The 15848-nt window shown below is 38.7% G+C and overlaps 1 protein-coding gene across 1 annotated transcript; it reads right to left on the reverse strand.

The window, feature by feature from the left end:
* Positions 1-1914: 1914 nt before the first annotated feature.
* Positions 1915-15348, reverse strand: LOC134790225 (probable peroxisomal acyl-coenzyme A oxidase 1). The gene is made up of 13 exons (XM_063761059.1): positions 15069-15348; positions 14545-14713; positions 13783-13951; positions 13004-13127; positions 12454-12687; positions 9071-9242; positions 8535-8697; positions 7672-7862; positions 7185-7328; positions 6187-6292; positions 5550-5702; positions 4625-4741; positions 1915-2110 (listed from the first exon to the last, which is right to left on the reverse strand). The coding sequence occupies exons 1-13, from the start codon at positions 15193-15195 to the stop codon at positions 1967-1969; spliced, it is 2013 nt and encodes a 670-aa protein (XP_063617129.1). The 5' UTR covers positions 15196-15348; the 3' UTR covers positions 1915-1966.
* Between the last annotated feature and the right edge of the window lie 500 nt (positions 15349-15848).

The following is a 15848-nucleotide window of genomic DNA, read 5'->3' on the forward strand; positions in this document are numbered from 1 at the left end:
CTATTTGCTACCGGCTCTCTTGAGGAAGTTGTGTTGCGTTGCGTAATTATCCGTCATGTGGTTAATAACTTTGTAGTCTTTGTATCATTGGAATATTTAAGCGTGAATAAAACTGTTTAAGTTACAATAGAATACCTATAATTTACTCCATTGTACATGAATTACATGATACAATTTATGGATTTAAAATCGGATAAACCCTAGTCTGATGACTCTGATGCAAGTGACGAAGTGACCTCTCAACTACTTATAAGAGGTCACTTCGTCACTTGCATCAAGCTTGCATCAGACTAGGGTTGCCATACGTCAAGATTTTTCCTGACATGTCAGGATTTTTAGTCCTTTGTCAGGATTGTGGGGAAACTTGGCGAGTGTCAGGGTTTTTTAAACATCAACTAACCAATAGAAGTCAGCTAAAAGTTTGGAGTTGGGCAGACGAAAGGTAACTCCCATACAACAAACGTGATTTTTTTGCCGTTTTTTGCGTAATGGTACCACAGATTAATAAATAGTTACTACGTAACAGATACTTCATTCCCAAACAAAAGCAAAAATACCTACGCTATAATAGCCTACAGAACCTTAATAATAATACCTGCTGCTCAGGACAAGAAGAAATGTACCATAATTACGCGCACAAAGAGTCGAGACTGTGTTGCCCGCCGTTCGAGTCACGTGCCAACGCGTCATCGTAAGAATGCGCTAGGGTTGTAGCTACCCTACCTATGATGATTATTGTAATAAAACGAATGTTGCGAATCAAATATGTTTTAGTTTTAATATAATGATTTATAATTTTATCACTTCTCGGAATTCTCTGTTATTAAAATTTAATAAGTAGTTGAAAATATCCTAAATCGCGTAAATCATTTTAATAAATATTCAGGAGCAAAGCAACGGACAATCAACGGTTTTTAAAAGTTGTAATACGGTGCTACCAGGCCGATTAATTATTACGTCGTCAAAGTTATTTAAAAATACTTTTTCTAACCCTTCAATATAATTATTAAACTTTCAGGTGGGACCTTTAGCCCGCCATAAAAAGATGAATTTTTATTATAGGCTTTTTCCTTTGTTTTTTTTTACTTTTTCACCCATCTACTGCACAATAATTACGTGCTTTCGGCATTTCGAAGCATAAGCGCGGGAAACGCGCGGTGCAATGCGGTGCGAGCACTGAGGCGGGCATTCGGCGGCCCTCTGTCGGTTGTATCGTCGACGATACGCCGAGCGGTAGGCATATAGCGCGTGGCCTTGAGCGTGTGACGGAGGCCTGATGGTACGGAACCCTTCGTGCGCGAGTCCGACTCGCACTTGGCCAGTTTTTTTTCAAATTCTTCAGCTAAATGTCTGGACACAACAGGGGCAGCGAGAGATCAGTTTATCTAACAATAACATTTTCTTGATCGTCGACGATATTCCAAAGAAACTGGTACAAGCGAATAATATGAGTAACATGTATATTGAACCGGGTGACCCTGACCGTGACTTTCCTGTGATGTAGGCATATACCTACCTATATTAGATACCCTATATAGATTATTGGTATGCCTTTTCATTATGTACGTGGGCCATATTAAAAGTTTCTGGATTCTGATAAATGAGACGACTTATTTTTTCTAAGTGGAAGTTCCAGGAATTTTCAGTATGCCCTAAGTATCAGTCACATAAACTATTATGTGACTGATACATAATAAAAAGGCATTAAAATACGAGAGTGGGTTTATAAAACGAGCTGAAAGCGAGGTATGTACAGTGGCGTTCAAAAGTGCATGGAGATGCTTCAACCGTAATATTAAGGCATTATGGTCGACATCTATCCATGCACTTTTGAACGCCACTGTACCTTCTATGCATAAATGTGCCGAAACTAGGGTAACATATATAACATGTAAATAATAAATACGTTACTTGCTTTCACAACCAAAACTTTAATGACATCACAATTCGTTCACAGTTACAAGTTTCACAGTTTCCCCTGCATGAAGGGTTTGAGGTGCGTGTGGAAGCTCTTGTTTACCGGCTCGGAGTTGAGGGGAGTCTTCTGGGCCTCCGCCATCAGCCGCTCGTACACGCGGCCGTCGTACGCGCCCAGGGTTGATTGCAGGAGCTGAAGACAGGAGAAAGGTCACTATAAAAATAGTTACATTTACTGTGTAGGTTTACCTACGGTAACTTAATTAAATCATTGATTTAAACTCTTACGATTTCTACACATTATTAAATTGTACAACGGGACTTAATCGCGTATTTAAGTTTTAAGATTTACCTCCGACGTTTCTGGACGGCTTTGTCCCCGTAGTCTCGGAGAAGACTTGCTAAAGTTGACATCAACATCTAAAAGAGAGATGAAGAAGTAGATGTTGATGTCAATTTTATTAGCCCAGTCTTCTCCGAGACCACGGGGACAACGCCGTCCTCAAAACGTCGGCGTCGGAAGTAAATCTTAAAACTTAAATACGATTAAGTCCCGTTGTACAATTTAATTAATTAAATCATGCTTTGAATGTGTTAATAGCTTGTTATATCAGGCATGACTGCAGCCGCAGCATCATTCATTTAATTCATTGTAATCGCAAGCCTCGAAAGAGTCTTAAAGACAACACAAGGGACGTCTAGCTTCTGAGGCGTGCTACCTAATAGCCTGAAGACTATTGGTTTAGATTAGAACCCTCAGACAAGATAGGGTAAAGCTAAAGATTTCCTCTGCAATATTCTGATATTCTACCTACCCCTACCGGGTTGGATCTTAAAATAAGTCGCCTTATTTGAGGATAACTGACGCTGTGAGGGGTTGTTTTGGGTTGTTTTAAATTGATTTAAAGCAATTTTAGTTGCCGCAAATAAGTTTTTTTTTTGGGTGATTTAATATTAGGTCATTACCTATGAAATTGGCGTTTTGTTCGGAGAATTTCAACGAAACACGAATTTCCATACAATTAATTTTGCGGATATTTTTTTGATGGCTAATTCAAACCAAACAAAATTTTTCCAGTAATTTTTGACACCTTTAAGGTATGTTTTCAATATCTCCATTTCTTGAAAATTGGTACCATTAGAAAAATATAAGTAATTTTAATACTCGAACCGACAGCACATGAAAAGACCTATTTTCAAGGCTTAATTCTGAACACTTAACAATAAAAAATAACAATTAATTGCTGTCAAGCAGTTTGGCGAAATCATATTGTAGTTTTATTGTAATTGTGTATGTACTTTTGTAAAAAAAAAAAAACTAGGATCAGACTTATATCTATGAACAAAAACGCCAATTTCATAGGTAAGGACCTAATATTAAGACGGTCTAGAACGCAAAATGACTAGTGTAATATTTTGCCTATATCCCTTATAGTCTACATCGCGAATGGTCTAGAACGCAAAATTACCCCTTTTTTATATCACTAGGGTAGGTTAGGCTCGTTAGTTATCTTCAAATGGCCGAGGGCCAAACAGCACAAAATAGGAGCCCCGCGGGGCTCCGTCGACATCGCTAAAGTAAAGATAAAACGACGAAAATGATGTAGGCATGTTGCGTTCTGGACCGTTCGCGATGTAGACTAAAAGTGATATAGGCAAAATATTACACTAGTCATTTTGCGTTCTAGACCGTCTGCAAATAACCCAATCTTTGGCACTGTCATAACCTCAAATTATAACTTTACATAGTGTGGTAAATTTCATTTCATTGTAATAATTTAAGTAAGTACTTTAATCAAGTAAAGTCATATACTTGTATACATTTAAACGAATTAAATTATTAAAATAATATATGTCATATTTATAATTTTATTAAGTACTTAGGTATCTATTTGTCAGAATTACAATTTAGTTTACAGATTGTTGGTTGTTCCCTGTGACGTGACTGTGTGTGATTAAGGCGACTTATTTTAAGATTTTTACCCTCCTACCTAGCCTGGTCTACTTAGCTACCTGGCCTACCTATATAGACCCTTCCATTCTAGACTGGTAAGGGGAAGAACCGTTAGTTCACATTAAATATTTTACCCGGCTTAAACTGCTGACACGAGTAGCAGCCACTGCGTAAAATACATTGCGGTGTGGTGCCGATGATGGTGCCATCGTAGTTGTAGATTATATTCTTGCCAAAGCGGATTTTCCGTAAACTTGATTACAATTTCGTCTAATAATAGTCGGACGAATGCATTTATTTCACGAATATTTCACTTAATTTCTCGTGAACTAAGTATATAATGTTGCTGGAATTTTTTTCAAAATTAACTGCAATGAAACTAAAAATGACTGAAAACTAAATGACATCCCTTTGACTGCTTTTAACCCATTTTTAACCGAACTTTTATGGCATTTGTTACCTATAGTGCTTTGCTATAGTGTCAACCTCAACAACATATTCTAGCATCGTATGTTTAAAGAGGTCAGCACCTACATTTTGGACATTATTTGACCCTCTTTGACCAGGTTTGGACATTGACCTAATACTACTCTTTAACATTGACATTGTGATATAGTCCTTGGTGATATGATATCATTGATATCTAATCAAAAAATTGCGAAGTTTATCGAGTAGTACAATATTTACAATATTAGTAAGATTACTGCTTTGTATTAAAACTTTGAGAAGAGTAAGTTTAGAATAAGAAGTTACCTCATCTCTGATATCGAAGGCGTCGACGAGTCCCACAGCATTGGGTCGGATGAGCGCTAATAACTCTTCATACCGTTGTTGCAGTCTTACTATGTCATTTTCGTTGATGCTGCAATACTGCAAGAAAAATAACATTAAGCTCTGGTTATTATATTTTTTGTATTTACTTGATCTACTGATTGCCTACAGTGACTGGAAGGAAGGAAGGTAGTTTTCTCACAGATAGTATACGTACAATTTCTCCTTATTATTCCACGTCGATCCAAAGCATTCCTAGTTGTATTAAGTCAATGATTTACATTTAAGTTACCTGCAGCATTGTAGCACCAAGTAGGTCTTCTTTTCTTTTTAGAAGCCGGGTCCCTAACCATTATGGATGACACCGCACACCGTAGTAAGGCGTTTTGTCTCGCTACAGTAAAAAATTAAACCCAGTAAGTGATGTTTTAAATCTGCAGTTAATCGGGAGGATTGGAAGTCTAGTCCTTTGCCCATCAGTGGGACACCTTATAGGCTCGTTAAAAAAAAGTGATGTAGTAATAAACAATCAGCAAAATGCATGATGGGGTCGACATTGACGACGATGCATCCATGCGTTGGTCCTCTTGCGACAGTGGGCCTGTTTCAGTGACAATTAAATCTCCGGTCCTTTCCAAAGCCCAGTAAGTGAGGTAGAGAGAAGTTGTAGTAGGTGGCGATCACAATAGATCAGGGTTGGTCGGAGTGATGCATAGGCTGATGTGGAGCCTTATATAGCCCCTAACAAGAAGAAGAAGAAGAGGTAGAGAGCAAGCCAGGTGCTGCATGAACGGCTCTGACGTTTGCTGATGACGGCGACGACGACGCAGTTGGCGTTGTGTTTCGCACCAATATGTGCTGAAGAGTGAAGACATAACAAGACAATGGTTGAGTGACATATGCTTACCCTCAATATGTCTCCAGTCATCTCCAAAGCCCAGTAAGTGATGTAAAGAGAAGCCAGCTGCTGCATGACGGCTCGGACGTTTGCTGACGACGACGCAGTCAGGCGTCGTGTCTCACTCCAGTAGGCGCTGCAAATGACGGCGCGGCAGTGGGCCTGGTTCAAGAAAAACAACCAGTTAAAGTAAAGTCGTTATAAGCCTAGTGACAGACAGACGGACAGTAGTCTTAGTAATGGGGTCCCGTTTTTACCCGTTGGGTACTGAACCCTAAAAACTAAAGTATGGGACCTACACTTATGTCTAAAGTGAACTTTCTGAACCAGAGAATTCCAAAATAGATCAGGTATTTGAGTTTAGTATAATACGGAGCTGCATCGCATCTGATTTTATAAATTGTAAGAAGGTTCTTATGTGGTTGTGTGATGTGTGTGTGCTTGTGTGTTGTGGTTGTGGTGTGGTGGTGGTGGTGGTATGGTGTGGTGTGGTAGACCGGTCATTGTGGCACTCTTTGGGGGAGGCCTATGTCCAGCAGTGGACGTCCTCTGGCTGATATGATGATGATGATGATGATGATGATGATGATGATGATGATGATGATGATGATGATGATGATGATGACTTATGTGGTTTACAGCATACCTCGGCTGCTGCCACTAACTGGACCGTAGACAGCTGCCAGGCGTCTTCGTAGCTCATACCACTCTCCACTCTTCTTCGGATGCTAGTCACAGCCGCAGAAATCTTCCTATAGATAGAACAAAACGATTATGCAATCATTTATTGCAAAGGTTACTTTTAATGACTCATGTTGGAGTTATAATACTAAAACATGGCTATTATGATAATCTTTTACATTTTAACATTCAGCCGTAAAACAGGTCGAGTTAAAACTGTCTGGAAAATTTATTTGCGCGGTATTCCATCTACTTTTTAAATAATACTAGAGTCTTTGCGGAAAAAGAAGAGTCGTGAAATATAAGGGAACCAATACATACATTATATACTATATAACTCTCCTCTTTCCGCACATACTCTATTTTTACCGGATCATGTGTGTCGCAGCATCTGCAACTAATGGCGCAACCTGAAGTAGTCTTCTCATAAACACAATTGAAAAACTTTTTCACCTCAGCAGCTCGAACAAGGGTACTTTGCTTCTTAAAAACAGTGAGCAAAATGCGATTTTGCTCACTGAGTCATTTTGTCTCACTCAGTGAGCAAAATGCGATTTTGCTCACTGAGTGTGTCTTACACAGTGAGCAAAATGCGATTTTGCTCACTGAGTGAGACAAAATGACATTCAAGTGACCTCTAATGTAATTTCAACATGCGGGGTCTAATACAAGTTCGATATACTTGGGTTCTATTATCTCTGTCCCTCTAGGTATGTTCTCACTGCTTAGGGTGAAAAAATTTGTGTACTACACGAGATCAAAGTTATTTACATCTCGTGCGCTTTTGAATCCCTTACTACGCTCAAGATTCTAAATTATAGAATATTATAATATTATAGAATCTTTCGCTTGCACGGGACTCAAAATAAGCACTCGAAGAAATATCAAACTTTGATCTCTTGTTGTACAAATAACTATTATATTGATTTCTGTCACAAAGCCCCAGTTACATATTGTCCTTACCCTTTAGCAAGCTGCTGGAATGATGATACAATTCCTTCCAATGAAGGATCCCAGCCACCCATGGAGGCCGTGTGAGATAAGTAAGAGACGGTGGGTGACACAGAGTTCCCTGCTTCCGTCTGCTCGAAGGCCTTTACTAAAAACCTGTAAAGTACAAGAGCTTATTTATTAAATTTATTTTTATACCTTCAAAATTTCACAGGTTCACAATTTGTTTTTTTACGTGTGTTCCGTGATTTCTCGAAGACGGTTGGACCCATTAGGAAAATTCTGTTTTGTTTTCTTAGGGTCTTTTGCAATTGGTTTCATTATCCCAGCCAATTTATTCAGTCTAGAATTCGTCCTGGATAAATTTAGGGAACTCTTCAATCAGCCATAGTTAGTGTTTTTAGTATTTTTATAGTAGGTACCTAGTTTATTTGCTAAGAAAAACCATAAACTGATGACATTGTTTACTGTTTTATGGAGTCTGTTCTTTTTTTAGTACCTTGCACACTGCAGCATCAAGATAGTGTAGTCTCCCTCATTGGTCCGGATGCCCGCCACATAGCCATACAAGGTTGGCAGACGTGAAGACAACATGTATCCGTGGCCGCCACACGCAAAGCGACACTGCTCTATGAGAGTTAGGGAGTCTGATGTGCTGAGGGCTTTAAGGCAACTGGATAAAGCGTGGAGCTGGAAGAAAAAAAACATGGGAAAGCTAGCTAGCTTAGCTGCCTTGGAGTTTTTCTGCATCTTACTGGGAATTGGAAATGAGGAGATCTGCAAGAGAACCAAAGTCGTTGACATTAATTCAGGTGGCATGGCTTAAAGAACCTGTGGCCGCGTTAGCTAAGATCGCAGGGAACCGTTTGACAGCACACGATCAATCGATAAGGTGAGGTTTGTCCACAGAAAATCGTGTTTCTTAACGTTTTTGAAGATCTAACCAATTCTGCCATGCTTTTATGTAAATACATATATGCTTAATATATTTAAGGTACCAACTTAAACATTTTAATAGATTCCTTCTAAGCTAACTTGCAAAGATCTTGTGAAACAACATCGTCTACCTATGTACAAATTGTGAAAGTGCACTTAAAACGTCATTATTTCATTTTTACCGCTTTGTGGCTTGCCAATAAGTGCAGAGTTAGCATGGACGCCAAATTATTGACGTTCCCCTCTCTCATATCGGACTACACGGCGGCGAAGGGTGTCCACAGCCATATACGGTGAGCTGCAATGCGTGTGCTGTAGCGATACCAATGACCATCAGCTGCTGCAGTCCAGTTATGTTTATCCTTTTGGTTTTGCCTCTTGTCTTGTTTTGATATCTAAAGAAACAATATTTGCGTAACTATATACCTCTGGTAAATTATCCACGTTTCCTTCTCTCATATCGGCCTGTACGGCGGCGAAGGTGGTCCACAACCAGGCGCTGGTGAGCTGCAGGGCGTGTGCTGTCGCGATGCCTATGAACAGCTTGTGCTGCTGCGTTATGTAGTCCAGGATCTGAGGTTCGGAAGCGCTGGGAATGTTTGGAAAGGTTGCGAATGTTATATTTGTAAGCATATCGGCCAATTGTTTTTAATGAATACATAACTTAATTTAACTTCAGACCATTCAGTTTCAGTAATAACTGGCCGGAAAAAGCTCAACAACGGGAGTAATGGAAATCAAGGGGAGAGGCAAGCCTAGCAGTGGGCACTATAACGGGCTACAAAAAAAAACAGACCATGAAGTGCCAGGAAATAGCAACAGCAACTTACAAGTCTCACAACTAACCACGATCATGAAGTCAAGTAACCCATTCAACGCCACGCCAATCATCAGTCGCCATCAAGAACGCGCGTCAGTTGACGCCTTTAGCGGTCAAAGGGTTTATGAAAAAATGCACCTACTCGGGGTTAGGCTGGCATTGTCTCCTGACAGCGGAGTAGCGCACTGCTATGGTGACGGCCTTCGCCAAGTTGAAAGCTGCATCGTTGACCAGAATCACGCGAATGAAAACCATCGTGCCGTACGTCATCTTCTTGTGGGACTTCTTTACGTAAGTTCCATCCTGAAATATTCCCAATAGAAATCATTGGTAGGATAGTGCGGGGCGGGATAAAGATTAGAAATTTTTGCAAAGACTCCAAGAAATCAATAAGTGAAAAAAACAATCTCGGATGCAATCATTTAGGTGATTATGCGATATCTCAGAACAGAACATAATATAATGCATTATCCGGTTGTAGATTAGAGGGTATTACGGTATTACCTACATTATAAATATTACGCTTGATGAGATAGTCGAACACAATGCACAATTATTATTTATGTGGGTATTATGGGTTTTTAATACTTAACTTTTTCTAGTCCAATACGTATCTTAATTATGCTGCAGACAGATAAGTAGGTGGATATAAAGAAATTATACATTTATTATAGTTGAATTATCGAGAAGATGGAATTGCATTTGTAGTGGTTGTATGCTGATAGTACAAGAAAATAGAAAATTCAAATATAGAATGTCTGTAAACAAACAATACTACTACATATGCAATTCCACGCTCTCGATGATTCAACTATATGGTTCTTTGATGACTCATTATAATCATCGTGTAGTTAAGAGCCGAGCTCTTAACGGCGAAGCAATATTTAAAATGGTGTGCAATCACACCATAGAGATAGTATCTCTATGCTAATTCTGCGCCTTCTTTTTAACGGTTTCACGTTTACTTTTTCTTTTATTTGGTCAGTATAAATTCTTCTACGAACCCAACTAACAGAACCCTACCTAATCTATTTAGCTACGAAACTCTAAAGCCTCACCTTCAAAACCTGAGCATTCCAGGCGCGGATCCAGCCCTCAAAAAAGGTTGTGGTCACAGCCACTCCAAAATCGGCCAAGTGCGAGTAGGGGGTGGGGGTACCTGATGATTCCCCGACCAATAAATTCGCAGAGGGATCACAAGCGATTTATTTCAGTCTACGAGTATACACACTTAGCGCCACTTGCACCATCCCACTAACCCGGAGTTAACCCGTTAAACCGTTAACCCAGTGTCAAATTGTACTGGTAACCATGGTATTCTTCTCATATTCTTGCAAATAATTAGGGCTCTGTATTCAGCTGGAGTACCTACCCTAATGATTCCCCGACCAATTTTTAGCAGATTGTCAATTTGCTATGTATTCGTAGATGTAAGTTTTCGTCAACTAACTTTTGGTAGACTCTTGATTCACATATCATTCCGTTCGCTTCTGTGTAAATTAGCAGACCAATTATTAGAAGATTTTCATTTGGTAGAGTAAACTTTTCAACAAGCAACCTTCAGCCGAGTAACGTTTTATAACTTTTTTTTAAGTTTTTGTCAAGTGGCACTAGATCACACTACATATAAGTATACTTAAGTGCTGTGGGCGGTTTTACCTGTGGACACTAATACCGGTATTTAAAGAACTACTAACGATATACTACCATCGTGGACTTAAAAAAATGCATTTTCTTATATTACTAACAATTAGTTAGTTAGTTGTTAGTTGTAAGTTTGCATGCACTATGTACTTATCTGATTTTCAAGCCGCTGTTATTTGGTCAATTTCCGCATGTAGCTGACTTTCACGACACAGGCATAGCCTAGTGTGGAAGTCGTCGATAATTTGCATACTTTTAAGAAATTCTTCTTGGTTAATAAATAATTTTTACTTTTTTTTTTTTTTTTTACTTTTTTAGTTATTCACCATATATATACCGGGTGTGGCCTGTAATATGAGCAAAAAAATTAACTGTAGTCTGTACTCCTCATACTGACCAACATTTGTTCAGCGACTTTTAAAAATAACTATTGGTTTGATTTTTAATACACTTTATAGTTTATTCTAAGACGCAATGTATTGCGAATTTTGTTATGTTTAAGGCGTGACAAGCAACGTCAATCACAATGATATGGCGTGGCGATGGCGTCCATTGAAGATAATATTTATTTTGTATGAAAAATAGGGAGTCTAAATACTTCATAAATTTTAAAAGTTGTTGAACAAAAGTGTCACCGTTTGAGGAGTACAATCTATGTTTTAATTATTTGCTCGTGTTACAGGCCACACCCGGTAAATGTAGAGATTTTTTTGGTTCTGAAAAAAAAAAATATGTTAATAACTTGTAATTGTATATAATAAAAGTGTTATTATATTAATAACTATATTTTATCCTCGTAATATAAATGTTTTTTTGTGAATTCGGTAAATGATACAAGTGTGTAAAAATTCACAAAATAAGCGTCAAGGTTTCATTGTTGTTTTCTACAGTTTTCGCATTTCGCCAGATGTTTAATTGATAACTAAATAGTATGGTTAATAAAAAGGAGGTAGAGTATAGTGTACCTAAGATGGACACCGTGACTAACGAAAAATCAAGCTTTATTCGTCTAAAGCTTTGCGTACTAAACGATGATTCCGACGGCTTTGTAGACCCTGGAGACAATATCAAGTCCAAAATAATTGCTGAAATGTTGTACCAAGAATATTGACCATAGGTACAAACCCTGCCAAATATCATACAAAAATATCAATTTTTACATTTATTTTATATCTCTGGTTCCTATTTAGCTAACGTGATAAAACTAGTCTGCAATTATATACTATTTAATAATTGTTTAAAAGAAATAAATAAGTTTTTGACATTGTCAATAGTTTATGATTTATGAACAAAATAAGGCCAAAATCTGGATAATGTCCACATGTAGAGCACTTGCCCCTACACTTAAGTGTAGTCGGAATTTTACCAAAAATGGCATGCGATTTTTCGTAAGGTCTATGGAGCCCTTTCCATATCCATAATATCCATATAGACCTGCGCTCTAAAACTCCTATGACAGTCAATTAAAAGCTGAAATTATTTTAAGCAATTGTACATAAAATTCTAAATGTTTAAATTTAAGACTCCATAAGTTAACAATTTAAAAAATTGCTGTTTATTTTGTATCACTAATCATTTGAGTTGTCAGCTGATATAAATACTTATGACAGCTAAGAGTTCTATTTCACTAAGTACCTAGGTACCGTGTTTCGGCCAATGGTTAATAATTTACTTGGGCAATTTTGACGTTCACCAAACGATCATTGTACGAAAAGTAAATCTGCGTATCGATCAACTGACTACTCTGCGCAATTACCTATACCTAATGAAATTCTGCCAAATGTAACAAAAATCGGCGTAATTCTACTCGGGAAATCAATAGGGCATCCTATTAGGGTTGTGGGCATGCCCACCGTGCCCACAACGGTGGATCCGCGCCTGGAGCATTCTTCATCAGCATATTTTCCCTAGGTATCCTAACGTGGTCGAACCCCAGAAAGCCGTTGTCAGCGTTAATGTACCCCATCCTTGGACCAATCTCCCCCACCCTGATACCAGGTAGCGGCATATGGGTCTCCCTGTCGCGGATCTGGACTATAAAGGGGTGGGTTCCGTGACACTCGCCTTTGGTGTACAGCTGGGCTATGACGACGGCGTGGTTGGCTGTTTTTCCCACTGAAAATATAATAATTTGCATGTTACTGCGATGAAATTGGCTTTATAGCCAGTTATAGCCCAAAATCTCGAATCCATGCTGATAAGTTGATGAGCTTTGAAAAAAATTGTCTTAATAAGATAAAGCCACTGAGAGACTAAACCACGTACCTTGTTAACGTGTTTCAGAAAACTCTTGTGCTTTCAAACTTCAGTTTGAGTGGGTAAGCTGCTAAGTTCTTGTTGCTAAACAGCTACATTGACCGATTTACTAGCGCAAGTATTTTAAGCCATACTACTTTGTATGTTGAGCTATACTATTTAGAAAAATACTTACATCCACCAGGCCACCACTTATGAGCAGAGAGCGTGGGGGTGTGCAGCACGAACTGTTCCGATTCTGGGTCGTAGGTCGCCGTCGTCTCTAGCCCTCGGATGAAGGTCCCGTGACCCAATTCAGTCTGCAACACATGTTCAAGCACATTTTATTGGCTATATTTAGTCCCAAACTGACTGATCATTTTGTTAAATTATCCTCGCTTATGGGAGAGGTGATCGAAAAATGACACATTCAATTCGCTACAGCGACAGATTATCAAGAGCGCTGCTTGTGGCCTCTACTTGGTTTATTTACGATACTCAAACATGTATAGTTGAATTATCGGGAAGATGGAATTGCATTTGTAGTGGTTGTATGCTGATAGTACAAGAAAATAGAAAATTCAAATATAGAATGCCTGTAAACAAACAATACTACTACATATGCAATTCCACGCTCTCGATGATTCAACTATAGTAGGGGTGACTAAAAAGGGATTAAATATTTCCTTATTATTGATGACATGCTTGTCTCCTCGAACAATCGGTTTATTGAGTTAAAAGAAACATGTTTAATTTAGCCGCGCTTCAAGAAGCCGGGCCAGTAGAGCTCATACATACAGCTACGCCGGGCTCTGACAGGCATTGCTCCTATCGAAGATCCTCGTAACGGACCGAAACAGTCAAGCAATATTCGACATAAATTACATAAATCACGTTTCAAACCTTTTGATGTATCTGAGCCTCATGGGACTACATATTTATTTTTATCTCTAAGTCACTCGATGTGTTACTTGCCTGAGCATACGTGCCAACAATCTGCATGTCCAAAGCACTGGGCAGCCACTCTGCTTGCTGGTCCGGCGTGCCCTGACCTAAAATTGTGGTCACAAACATGCCCAAATGAACAGCGAATGGGGACTGCTCGTTTAGGTAGGCGTCTGCTGTCCTCCGGAGAAAGGATGACCTGCAATTGATTGCATACCTTTAGACTTTAAAGGCCCCCTGTACACAATGGGCCAGCGCCGGCCACTACAAGGGACGCATTTATGCGTTAGAGGGAGCAAGTGATATTTCTATCTCATTCTACCGCATGGCTGCGTCCCTTGGATTGGCCGGCGCTGGCCCATTGTGTACAGGGGCCCTAAGAGCCTAAAACGCTCAGATAAGTTTTGACAGGGTTTTGCCACAGAGTTTACAGATAGAGGTAGGATCGCTAAGATAAAACTGAACTTCACACGCACACATATAGTTTAGCAAACCATTACCGTTAGTAGAAAAAGGCGGCAAATTAAAAAATGTAGGTGCGAATGGTTGTCCTCCCATAGAAAATTTGAATTTTGCGTCTTTTTCTACTGACAAAGTGTTATTGCTAGAGTATAGGTACCTACTCTCTTAAATTGGGTTTCGGTTTGCTGCAGCTCAGCTCTTGAGTGGCGTCACGCGTAAACAAGAGGAAATCAGCGTGTTAAGAAATTTCAATTTTGTCTTAGTGACCCCAATACTACCCACAGTCCCACAACTAACTCTGAAGTAGTCTGAAGGGTACTCCAGTCTTACCCAATAGTTTCAATATCAACATCGCCAGTCGAGACAAAGTTCTTGAACAAGACTGCAAATAGGCAGGACTTCTCGATCGCTTTCTCGTATCGTTCCTTCAAGCTAAGGCATTCCTCTGGAGGGCCTTTATTTACCACTTCTAGATATTCTTTCTTAAATGCAATGCTTTCTGTAACAGTCATGTTAGAAATTGCCATATTTTAATCTATAGGCGCCAGTCGTCGAGTTGCGGAAACCTGCCCGTGCCACAATACAATTATAATGATATACTAAATCATTGCTTAATCCTTGTTTGTTCTAGATTCTAAAAAAATGTTCAAGCCCTTCAAGGTTAAGAAGAGACGATTAAATTCTTAATTCTAGGTAGTACCGCAGACCGCAGTTTACACACGAATCTTCCGATGACTGCGTAATTTAGGTATGCACTCGTACTTCTATGCAAACGTCAGTTACCTAAAACGGTAAAAAGTAAGTAAGTGTAAGTACCATTTTTATGGAAATAAGTAAGTACACTAAGTACCTACCTATATTCCTTCTATCCTCAGTCCTTTCTCTTCCTCCGTCTATGATATACGTCAGCTCTTCTATATTGAAATTACACTTTTTCCTTTCTTTAATCAAATCTTCATTCACTGCAACAGCAGCAGCCATTTTTGCACAGAATTCAAGACGCTTCAAACTATAAACGATAAACTTATATTTTTCAATTTAGTTTTAAACACCAACGTTATCAATACTGACGTTGAGGAATATATCCTAATGTAAATTTACTTGAATTAACTTCCTAATTAACATGCATGACTATTGTTTCGATTAGGGTGCGTAAGGTCAGTGTTCAGGGATTTTTGTTTACCTAGCTTATTTTCAATTACTTACTTTATGACTTACCTACTATAAGACAAATAATATTATGCTACTATAAGGTGCTAGAATGCCCCAGCCACAACACTAAATTCGGTAGCAACACTGAAGAGCTTGACTGGGAAAGCAGTGGATTATTTTAATATTTTTAGTTTTAAATCTTAATTTTATACTGCGGTACGTAAAGTATGCCATACGATAAATAAATAAGACAAATTTTAGACTTCTGTATTAAACTACACTTATATGTATTTTCAAATAAGGATATCACCCTTAAATGTATCCTACTCTTACCAGTGCTTTTGCTTGAATTCACAGCGTTATTATCTACTTGGGTACTTATATACCAATTTTGTTATATTTTGGAAATGTTTCTTATTTGCATTGGTTCGGGTATCTATGTATGTAGTTATGTAGATAGGTAAATATAGTAGAAACAAACC

The sequence above is a fragment of the Cydia splendana genome, chromosome 4, assembly GCF_910591565.1.
Source record: "Cydia splendana chromosome 4, ilCydSple1.2, whole genome shotgun sequence".
In the NCBI taxonomy this organism is placed as follows: domain Eukaryota; kingdom Metazoa; phylum Arthropoda; class Insecta; order Lepidoptera; family Tortricidae; genus Cydia; species Cydia splendana.